General features: G+C 38.4%; 1 protein-coding gene across 1 annotated transcript in view; it reads right to left on the bottom strand.

Moving 5' to 3' along the window:
* Positions 1–12,058, bottom strand: part of LOC103609649 (probable C-mannosyltransferase DPY19L2) — a 47,090-nt gene extending 35,032 nt beyond the window's left edge. Inside the window, exons 1-4 of the mRNA XM_008593950.1 lie at positions 11,572–12,058; positions 7,786–7,810; positions 7,173–7,260; positions 4,623–4,760 (exon numbers count right to left, since the gene is read on the bottom strand). Of these exons, the coding sequence (XP_008592172.1) occupies positions 4,623–4,760; positions 7,173–7,260; positions 7,786–7,810; positions 11,572–12,058 (738 nt within the window). The remainder of the gene's footprint in view (positions 1–4,622; positions 4,761–7,172; positions 7,261–7,785; positions 7,811–11,571) is intronic.
* Positions 12,059–12,232: the final 174 nt, after the last annotated feature.

The following is a 12,232-nucleotide window of genomic DNA, read 5'->3' as shown; positions in this document are numbered from 1 at the left end:
GAACCTCTATACTGTTTTCCATAATGGCTCTACTTATATTCCCACCAACGCTGTAAAAGAGCTCCTCTTTCTCTGCATCCTCACCAGCATTTATTTTGTCTTTTTGATAATAGCCATTCCATCACTTTGGGTCGTTTCTATCTACCTATTTTCAAGCTCACTGATTGTCTCTTCAGCTGTGTTGAGTCTACTGATGAGCCAATATAAGGCATTTTTCATTTCTGTTACTGTTTTTTTTATTTCTAGCATTTCCCTTTGATTTTTCCTTATAGTATCCATCTCTCTGTTAAAATTATCTATCTGATCTTGCATATCATCTGTCTTTTCCAATTGAGCCTTTAAAATACTAATCAGAGATATTTTAAATTCCCTGTCTGGTTGTTCCTACACCTGCATCTTATTTGAGTCTGGTTGGTAATTGCTTTGTCTCTTCAGTCTGCGCATTTTCTTGTCTTTTGGCATGCCTATTCACAACGTTTTGTTGACAGCTAAACATGTTGTATAGGAGAGCAGATACAGAGGTCAGTGTTTTTATGCCTGAAATACACCTTTCCTTCTGCTAGGTCTTTATCCTGGGGATTTGTGTTCATCTAGTCAGGGGTGGGGCTGGATTTGAAACTGTTGCTATAATTATCTGAGTGGGAGTTTGTTGTTGCTGTGGGCACCAGGGATTTCAATCCCTCTAGTGGTACCTTGTCTTTAGCTTGGTTTTGGGTTTTCCTTTTGTGCTGCTCCCTACAGAGAACTGTCCCTCAAAACTTCCTCAGTCATATTCCACTGTGATTTTTTACTCAAGGTTTGTTAATGTGGTTGGGCGGGAGGGTGGGGGCAGAGGCTTTCCGATGTTCCAATTAAGCCTCAGTCTTAGGCAGGTATTGGAACCTGGGTCTCAGTGGCACAGACTTCACAAGTTTCCCTGCCCCTTCTCCAGGGATACAGCTGCTTTTTAAAAATTATTTTTTCCCCACCTGCTCTCTTTCACCAGCCACACAGTGTACCACCAGTGTTTTCAAACTATGTTTTTGATACCCTTCTCTCTGCAGATCGTGGGGTTTTTTACATAGGGAGATTGGGGACAGGGATCTAAGTGTAATATGAGCAGTGGCTGCTGGTCCCTGCCCTAGCTGGCACCATGAGGGAAGCTTTCTCGGGACTTTTCCCAATCTTCCCTGAGAGAGCCTGCCGACTTTCAGGGCCTTCACATCTCATGCTAATCCACACTGACCCATTAGAAGTTCATGTTAAAAATGTCTAGTTTAATTTTCCTACTGGCTTATCTGGCATTGGGCAGCATCTACCCCAGCCAAGCAAATGCTCAGGTCCTATATTTCTCTCTGTCCCTCTCCAAATTTTGTGTGGGTTGTTTGCCCTGTGACCTCAGTGTTCTGATGGGCTCAAGAAAGGCATTAACCCACAGTGTGTCCAGCTTTTTTCTTGTTGCAGGAATGGGAGTGTCGTTCTTTCCAACTCTCGTCATTTCTAAAGTGAAACCAGAAGCTTAATATATAAGTGACTAGTTCTTTATACATTGGGTATATTAGCCCTTTTTCTGTGACACAGATTTCAAATATGTTCTCCCAGTTTGTCTGCTGTCTTTTGGTTTTGTTTACAGGATTTTGACTCTGTCCTGCTTTGCCTTTCTCACAGCAACCCCCGTAAAGGCTGTGGCATAGGCTTTCCCCACACTTCTGCTCCTGAACTGCTGTGTCTACAGGATTTTGACTCTGTCCTGCTTTGCCTTTCTCACAGCAACCCCCGTAAAGGCTGTGGCGTAGGCTTTCCCCACACTTCTGCTCCTGAACTGCTGTGTCCCCTGTGGCCCTGCATGGCATGGCATGTGCCCTTCTATAGTGAAGTGCAAGTAATAAATTCTTCTTTCCATAGCACCGACTGTGTCATCACTCAGTCAACTGCATAAATTGAGACCTGGGCACAGAACAATTCTATGATTCTATATAAAATTCTAGAAAGTGCAAACTAAACTATAGCTACAGAAAGCATATTGGTGGTTTCATGAGGATGGGATGTGGGTGGAAAGGAGCAGGAAGGATGGATTACCAAGCACAAGGAAGCTCCTGAGGTGATAGATATGATCACTGTCTTGCAGTGTGTTTCATGAATGGGTACATGTGCCAAAACTTATCAAATTGTACACTTTACATATGTCCAGGTATGGTATGTCAATAAAAGTACCTCAATAAAGCTGTTTTAAAAATTATTAAGGTATATATATATAGGAAAATAAGTAAAACTGCCTAATCATCATATACATACATAGAAAAATCCAAAGGAATCTACAAAAAGCTACTAGAACCACTAAGTGATTTCATCAAGATGTAGGTACAAAGTTGATAGGCAAAATCAACCCAAAAAAATGGAAAAATAAAAATTTTTAAATAATACCATTGACAACAATAAAAAAAGAAATACTTAGGGAAGACTGTACACTGAGAAATACAAAACACTGACAAGACAAATTAAAAATAATTAACAAAATGGAGATCTATACCATGATCGTAGGTTGGAAAATTCAATTTTGTTAAGATGTCAATTCTTCCCAAATACATATATGAATCCAATGTAATCCCAATCAAAATCCCAGCAAGATTTTGATTTTTTGGAGAAACTGACATGCTGATTCTAACATTTATATATAAATGCAATTTTGAGAAGGAAAGGCAAAGTTGGAGCACTACCTTCTTTCAAATTTACTATAAAGCTACGGTAATCAAGACAGTGTGGTATCATCATAAATACAGACATATGAACCAAGAGAGTAACAGAAAGTCCAGAAATGGATCCACACATAATATATAATCAATGAATTTTCAACAAATGTGCCAAGACAATTCAATGGGGGAAAGATAATTACCACAAAGGATCACACAGAAACTTTTTGGCATTGTGAAAATGTTCTGTAACTTGATTGTGGTGATGGTTATATAGTTTCATACATTTGTCAAAATTCAAAGAACTGTACATTCAAAATGGGTACATTTTATTGCATGTGAGTTATACCGCAACAAAAATGATCAAATAAAAAGAGAGAAAGAAGACAGAGTGAGAAAAGATATGTTCAGCATCTACTACTAAGGATTACTATACAAAATATTAATTAAGCCAACAAATCAATACAAAAACCACCACCAAACAGGTGACAAAGATTTAAACCAGTTACTGATAGAAGAACAAATCCAAACTTCTATTAAACATGAAAATATGTTTAACCCTACAACTAATAAGGAAATACAAATTAAAGCAAAAAGCATATTGCAACCATAGGAGGAGCAAAAATCACAGTATCTGTTAATTAAAAATCTAATAAGTAAAAGAGAAAAAGTAAATTCTCCTACATGGCAGTGTGAATTGCTACATTTGCTTCAGAGAGCAATTTAGCAATATCTGGTAAAGCTGACAAAGCACACACTCTACAGCATAGCCATTTCACTTTTATGTATACATCCTAGAGAAAATCTTGCACATATCTAGTAGAAAACACATATAACAACACACACTTTAGAACCGCTGCAATAGAAAAATCAGAAATAATAAATAAATTTTGGAATTCATAACATATCTAAAATTAAAGATACAAACACGAAAAATATACTCAATGGAAAGATTTATATTATCTTTTAATTCTATTTTTCCACAAACTTTTTGAGGTACCCTCATATATACACACAAAGTTCAAAAATATAGTGTTGAGGAAAAAGTTGTAGAGTGATATGGTGATATGTTCACTTAAAATAACACATAAAATTATCCTTGAAAACAGGATTGGATGGACATGCACATCAAATTTATAAGGATACTTGTGGGAAGGGGAAAGGAGCAAATTGGACTAGAAGCAGAATAAAGTGACTTTAACCATATAATATTTTAGTTATTTTTAAATATCTGAAGCAAAAATGACAAAAGATTAGCATTTATCTATTCTCAATGACTCCTCACACAAATTTGATTATTCTCAAAGTCTCCATAATTTTAAATATTTCAAAATTGAAAAAATAATAATTTTTACAAGCTATAAAAATATAAAAAAGGACTAAAAAGCAGTAACTCAATCTGTGGGATTCTGAGATAATTTTAAACTCAAAAGTATAAACACTACCATGATGTCACTTTTAGTATTCACAAATTCATAAACCGAGTTTAATTTTCCTTGTCATTTTTCAAATTTCTAGAACTTGCAGAATTAAAAACCATACGTTTTCAGGCTAAGCACAGGAAGATGTTCACGGGTTTCTGGCTATGTGACTAAATAGATTTTACTTCATTCGTGTAACTCCAAGGTCACTGTCCTGCTTGTCACTTTCACTGTCCCCTCATGTGTTCATCATGCCCACCCAACAGGCCATGACTTTTTGGTTCCCATGACTCTCTTTCCCATTTGGCTTGTCTATTGCTCTCATATAAGGTTTGTTCTTTAAGTTCATGTGAGCACAGTTTCTGGGGTCTTTAAATTTTAAGAGAGGAACTTTTGATACTCTACTCAACTACAAGGATACATACAATCAAGGCTAAAAGATCCCTCTTTTTTAATAAACATCATTATGCTTACTATTCTTATTCAATAAAAATGGATCACTCTAAAAATATTATTTGTCTCAAAATATTACCTCTGGATAAAGATGGAAGCGTTTCACTGTATTAATTACAAGGGGATATTCAGTAAGCCTGTCATTCATAATCATCCACAGTCCTTCCAAAAATGAAGGTGCTTCAATAATGGTCTTGAAGTAGGAGTAATAAAGTCCCTTTAAAAAAAAAAAAGACATATTGTTGATGTTAGTAAAACTTTAAAATATTTATTTTTATAACTCCTTTTAAGGTCAATAAGATTTCCTAATTACTCCTTGCTATTGTATTCTTGGTCTCACAAAAGCATGTATGTTCAGATTATCACTGTACTATTCTTTCAATTTTTTTTGTAGGCTTGAAAATTTTCAAAATAAAGAGCTGGTGGGATAGGCAAATGTTTTAAAGAGCTTTTCTAACAGTGCCTCAAAGTATGTATGCAATGTACTTCCAATTTTACCAAATCTGGTTTTACCTCCACATTATGTGTAGAGGTTGGCATCTGATGAATTCTATCATAAACAGGGATGCCTTCATGTCCCTGTACAACTCTGCATATAGAAGATTACTTCTTTTTTCTTAGGCTCTTAAGAAAATACATGTAATGATCAGAAGCATCATGATAACACGAGCTTACTTCACAGTTCTATCTAATGGCTCTGCACAAAGTGAATACTATATTGTTGCTCACAAATGCTGTGTACTGAAAAGGGAATTATTTTAGTGCATAATTCCAGAATATAAAATAACGACTTTACTAGCCTAGTAAAAGTGCTGTTTAGTTAAACTTCAAGGGTTAACAAAAGAATGTTATTTCTATAACTTTCCTCATCAATTTCCTGCTTTCCTTCCTAAAATCTAAAAGCAAATAAAGGCCATGTTGTGTATAATAAATTCTCCCCCCAAAAAATCATTTAAAATAATCTTCAACTCTACACTCATTCCTGTCTCATCCAGATACTTTACTTTTGATAGATTAAGCAACACTAGTAGCTACTAAATTGAAGATCTGTTTTAACTGATGTCTGAAAGGCTATTCCTCAGAGTTTTGACTAACAATATATGAGTTCATGTAAGAATTTTCCTTTCTGCTTAGGAGGAGAACAAGACGATATAACAATTAAAGGAGATGTAATATGCAAAAGTCCATATTTATAGAAATATTGAATATATAAATAAGTTTTTATTAATAACAACTATTGTTTTTGTGCCAGGTACTGAACTATGTGGCTCCATTCATTACCTCCCTTCATTTTCACTAAAACCCTATAAGGCTGGCATTTTTATTTTCCAGATGAGATTACTGAGAAACAGAGAGGTCAACTGATTAGCTGTCATACAATGAAATGAAGCACAGAACTGCTATCTAAATCCACTGATCTGTCATGAAAGCCTGCCACAGCTATACTCTTCAGTTAGTAATATTTCATATCCACTCTTTGGAAATAATACCTTTAAAATATTCAAATACCATACAAATTTTAATGTATCCAATTCTTCAAGCTTTACAGGAGCTATAGGGACACTCTTCAGTTAGTAATATTTCATATCCACTCTTTGGAAATAATACCTTTAAAATATTCAAATGCCATACAAATGTTAATGTATCCAATTCTTCAAGCTTTACAGGAGCTATAGGGACAAAGATCAAATAGCAGTGGCTGAGGAGCCTAGAATGGGCAAATTCATAGAGACAGGAAGTAGAGTGGGGGAAGTGGGTGTTTAGTGGGTACGGAGTTTATGTTTGGGATAGTGGAAAAGTTCTGGAGATGGACGGTGGTGATGGCTGCACAACAATGTGAATGCACTTAATACCACTGAATTGTACACTTAAAAATGGTTAAAATGATAAATCTTATGTTTTTATGATAAAACTTATGTTTAAATTTTTTAAAATAAAATTTTACCACAATTTCTTAATAAAGCAGTGGCTTCAGAGTCAGGAGAGCCAGTTTCAGTTCATCGCTTGGCCTCCAACTAGCTGGGAGCTGATCCAGAGGACAGCTGTGGTCTCTTCTAAAGGTAAGATTCTGCAATTCTGGCATTTTTTATTCCATTTAAGCCTCACAATAATTATGTGACATACGTAAGGCAAATTACATTATCTCCATTTTATAAAGTATCAAAAAATGGAAAAATTATTAGGAAATTATACCAAAAGATATCTTTTAAGAGATCATCTTGAAATCAAAAAAGCTAAAAAAAATTTTTAAATAAATAAATTAAATTAAATTAAAAGAGCCAGGTAAAACATGGGATCTCCCAACGCCAACCAATGAAAAAGCAATTTTTGATAACATTTGATACCCCCATATCACTTTTTCAATGCTGTCTTTCTTGGTTCTCTTTCTTTCTCAGCTATTATGATTCATCATTGTTATCTTAAAAAGAAGTCTGAATTAGGAAAGGGAGTCTGCATTAGTTAGATGAGATAAGTAAAAGAAAAAGAAGCCCAAACACTATCCTATTTAAATAACAAACTCAGGTCATAGCCGGAGGAAAAAAATTCATTTAAGTCCCTAATAAATTTCTACCTTATAGTCTCACTATTCTTAAACCACAAATTAATTCATTAGAAGAAAGAACCTAACCATTTCAGTGCGAAAAGTCATCTCCCGTTCCAAAGATGAGAGGTGAGAAAAATGACGGTCATTTTCAAAAAGTGTTATTAAATGTATCCTAGAAAAAAATGAAGAAAAAAATGAAGTATCATATTATAACAAGATTTCAAAACCAGTACTAAAATAACGAAGTTATAGATTAAAAGGCCATAAAAAGGAAAAAAAAAATAATTTTTATAATAAATATTTAGGTAATTTTATAAATTGCTTACTAACTTGCCCTAAAACTTTATCTCTAAAATTATGTCACTAACAACAGATAGTTACTATAACATAAGGAAATGTCTTAAATGAAATAAACACACAAAATATAGTAGAAAAACTAGATATTTTAAAAAATAAAGTACTGAATTCTTTGGTAAAGATATTTTAATTCACAAGTTACTATTCCCTTAATGCATCTATTATTTTGTAAATGCTGCTTCAGATATGAGGTTTGTAAAAAAGTAATATCTATGTGTAAGCTGGAGCACGTGTTGATGTTACACAAACAGCCAGAAGTTTCACAAGTTTCACTATATGCAAATGGTGATGGCAAATTTTAATCCAAATAGTTTTATTTCAAACTTCAACTAAATCTTACCAGTGCAAAATTCCCACAAAGGCAGCTAGAAAAAGAAAAAAAGAAAATCATTAAAAAACGCTTTATTATAAAATATTTTTAAAACAAGTATTGCAAATGCATTCCCTTACACGTCTAGAGAGAGAGCACAGAAAGCAAGATGACTGGCTACCTGTGTCTATATGAACGTGGAGAAAAGTTCAGAAGGACACGAAGCAAAATGTGAACAGCACTTACCCCTGCAGAGAGGACCTGACAAGCAAAGGGAGAGACTTGAAAGGTTTTTACATCTTACTCAATCAGTAAAAGAGTAATGAAATTATGACCTTTCTTGGTGATTTGACCTTTTTAGTGATTTTTCAGTATTATCCTTTATCGTCTCTTATTCTCTATTCCTTTATATAAAATTTTAAGAAGCAAATACTTGTATATATGCTAAGGTCAGCTTGATTCTTTCAGAAAAGGCTCTAGGCAACAGGAGCCCTCCAGACCACTTTCCCTCGTGCTCATCAGAGATGGTTAACTGCAAGAATCACCTCCTCAGCAGCACATCTGAAAGCCCCACCATGCAACTCAAACCTTGACAAATTGTGAGCTCTTTGAGAGCTTTCAGACCTAGGAGCTCCTAGATGGTCCAGGAGACTCACATGGAGTCACCAAGCCAATGCCCCACGCATGAGGCTTTACCAGGGAGCTGCGAGACAGGTCAAATAGTGGCAGTCCTCTGGGTATGGAGCTTTCTGAGCAGCTGCAAACCCAGTGTGTCCCCCCTGGAAGGTGCTTGTTTTCAAGATACCATGGGGCTGAGGAGAGGGAATGGGGTAGAATAAGTTAAAACACCACAGACCCCGCTGTTCTTAGACGCTCAGCAGCTTTTCTTGAATTAATGCTCTTTAGATCGCTATAAAGTTTTGGTTAATTTCTAAACTTTTGAAAAAGTCGATTTTAATAATTTTCCAACTATTATCGTTATTGTCACAGAGGAGTAAATTTCCTCAGCTATTCCAGAAGTCCTGCCTCCCTTCATGATTTTATAATGGCATTAATTACGGTTGTCCCCAAAATACTTCGCAAGTCATCTTACAAACCACCAATGTTAACCTCTTACAAAATTCAAAAATTACTCAACTTGGATATCAAAATAAATGCAAATTAATTCAATAACAAAATTTTAAAATTTCAATGTTGAAATTCCCAGTCATGCTTCTCCAGCTCTCTTCCCACACTGCTAACCATTCTGGGCTCATCTTAAATCCTTCTCAGAAGATTCATTTGTTCTGTACCACTATGGACAAACTATGGTCCATGGTCTCTTTTCGTGCTGTGGGCAGTATTTCCGTTTTTAAAATGCTGTAATAATGGAGGAGGAAGAGGAGCAGCAGCGACGGTATGTGGCCTATGAAGCTGAACATATTTACTCCCTGGCTCTTCACAGAAAAAATATACATTCACTATCTATGTAAACTCTATCTAATATACTCTGAACCACTCCGAAATTACACCTTATACCTTCCACCTCAACTTGAATCACATGCCCCTCTAATAAGCCTTCATTAACTTTAATATATGCAAAGACTGTCCTACTCAACTATCTTTGTATCTTCTTTTATTCTTGACAAAAATTCTTGGCAAAAATTCTTAAAAATGACATTTAAGGAAAAGGAAATGAACAAATGTACTACCAAATCCATCTAGCTTTCCAAAGATCCCCAAAATCTTGCTGTCTCTCATTCCCGCCCCTCACCCCACACTCAACATCAGGGGGGAAATAAAAAGATATGGTATAATGATGCCAATATTCTAAACGCACGAAGTGCTTATCCCAAGACCTTTCGAAGCTGTGGTGATGGAAAGCATGTCCCCTGGACCACTGCATCCTATCTCGATCGAACTCACCTCTGCAGGTGACTCAGCCCTTACTGAAACAAAGACCACTGGACGCCAGCATTCCCATCTTCTCTTATCTCCACTTCAACGTCTCCCTAAACATTTCCCTATATAGTAATCCTTGCTTTTCTGTTCTCAACCATCTCAGAAAAGGAAATCTCTCCTTTATTCCACAGTTACCTTCTCAAATTTGTGCCTTTAATTCCACCCCTCCCAAATATTCCAAGACTTGGCTCCATCAATTATTCCCTCTCTTGGAAACTCAATCTCACCCCCTATCCTTGATCCTGCCCTTGAATTCTCCTAGACCTTAAAACACTTCCCATAATCTAAAAGCCCTTCAACCTGTGAGATATTCCCCAACACCACCCCCTTCCCTCACATTCAATGACAAGATTCTTAGCCAGCTTCTTTCTTCTAAGTTCCCATAACCCTTTTAAATAATCAATGGCCTTTTAGTTATCGAAATCAACAACCTCCTTCAATTCTTAAGCTTTTCAATCTTTCTGTAGCATTTGATCAGATACTTCGATTTCTTCCCCTCTCATCTTCCATCACATCTCTCCCAGTTCTTCTGTTTTTCTGACCACTCTGATTTTATGCTCCTGCCTGTCTTTTCCTTTTCCTCTTATCTCTTAAAGCTAAGTTTAAAAGTTTTCCCCCAGTTATCTTACTCCATCCCCTTTTCTGTCTTCACATTGGTATCCCTTGGCTATCTACATCTTAAAGTTTCAACTATCACTTCTACATGGATAATTTCCAAATCCATAATCTTTATCCCTGAACTTTTTTCTCCCTCTCCCCTCCCCTCCATCCCGTCAATCTGTCTCCACCAACTCTCACCTCTGTCCTCTCCTTCCCATTCCTGCTGTTGCTACCCTCCTTAAGACCATTACTGCCTGGACTTAGTTAAAACTTTTCCAATATCTTACACACTGCTGCCCAGTTAATCTCTGTGACGCACACTCTGATTATGTCATTCTCTTATTTAAAATCCATTCAGTACCAATATTGCCAGTGTACTAAATGCCACTGAATTATTCACTTTAAAATGATTAATTTTCCATTATGTGATTGCATCTCATTACATTTTTTTAAATAAAAGAATCAATCAGTGTCCTCCTACAGGGTGAAGTCCAAATGCCTTACACCTGGCTTGAATTACCAATCAACCCCTTCGACTTACTTCCTAATCCCTTTGTACACTGCCTTTCAGCCTAACTCTACTTTCACATTTTCTTATTTCCATGACTTTGATGATGACGGAAAAGAAATTACAACTTACATTAAGAGACATTTATCTAGGCCTCAATTTATCAGTAGCCAGTCTGACCAAGGACTAGGCTCAAAAGTGATTTTACTGACACAGCAACAACACTTAGTTTACTTCTTAAAGCTACAAAAAATGAGGGCTGTAAATGGAGGAAGACAAACCTATCAAGTGCTTAACTATGAAAATTTCCCAGTTTTGGGCACTGAAGCTGCACTGCAAGATGCAAGTAAACGGGTGCCGACACTGGGCCATGTATGGTCGTCTTTGACCCTATTTCCACTATCACTGATCTTAACTTATTTTTTAAAAAATTCCTTTATTCTGTTTAAGGTGCTTGTCCCCCAAGAGACAGCCATTCATTTTTACGAACTGAGATAACTGGCTGCCCTGATTAAGGTAACATTGTTGACACAGGGTTGACCCTATGTCCTAAAACTCTGCAAAAATGTTTTAAAACAAGAACTCTTGCCAGATTCTGCAGAGCTGGGACCTGTGTTTCTGGGACAAGGCACCCACGAACGCAGCGTGTTAAACGGATCCCCTTCAGGACTCCCGAAGCCACTCGGGACGTGGAGCTCGGAGGGACACCCCTGCGGGCCCAGCCACCCCAGGGCCCCTTGCAGGGCTCCTCCTGCTGCTCCACTCACCTATGCCGAGGGTCCTCCTGCCCCAGAACCGTCGCGTCTGCAGCACGTGCACCTTCTCGCCGAGCTGCTGCAGGACACGGTGGAGGAACCGGTAGCGGTGGAGGAAAGAGGGGCTGGCGGCCACCCCCGGAGGCAGGCAGTTCTGCGCTGTCAGGTGTCGGGGCCTCCGGGGCGAGTACTGCCGGGCGCCCCCGGGCAGGTTCCCGCCGCCTACGCGCGGAGGCGACAGAGGCAGCTGGAGCCTGTCCCTCTCCTCCTGCGGCTCCTCCTCCGTGTCAGGCTCCCCGGACGCCTTGGGACGGCGTCGCCGCTTCGACTGCGTGGCGCGGGAAGCCTGGGACGGCCGTGGAGCTGCTTCTCTGAGCGTTTTCCTCGTCTGCACGACCATCTTCTCATAGTCCCTGTCCGTACGGAGCGGGGGCACTCTTCGGCGCGGGCCCAACCCAATCGGGCGAGGCCCGGAGGGGCCTGACTCGCCTCGCAGCATCAACGACTCGTCCCCGCCGCCGTTGCGAGCGGCCCGGTCGTCATGGCGACCGCGAAACGTGGAGGTGGGGGCGCGGCCCAAGCCGCCCCGCGCCACCTGAGAGCGCAGTCCGCGCCGCTCCTGCGCGCAGCCGCCACGCGCAGCCTCACACGCGCGCACCCCCGACCGCGCATT

The sequence above is a fragment of the Galeopterus variegatus genome, unplaced genomic scaffold (genome assembly GCF_000696425.1).
Source record: "Galeopterus variegatus unplaced genomic scaffold, G_variegatus-3.0.2 Scaffold9897, whole genome shotgun sequence".
Lineage (NCBI taxonomy): Eukaryota > Metazoa > Chordata > Mammalia > Dermoptera > Cynocephalidae > Galeopterus > Galeopterus variegatus.
This window is presented reverse-complemented; position numbering and strand designations above follow the sequence as displayed.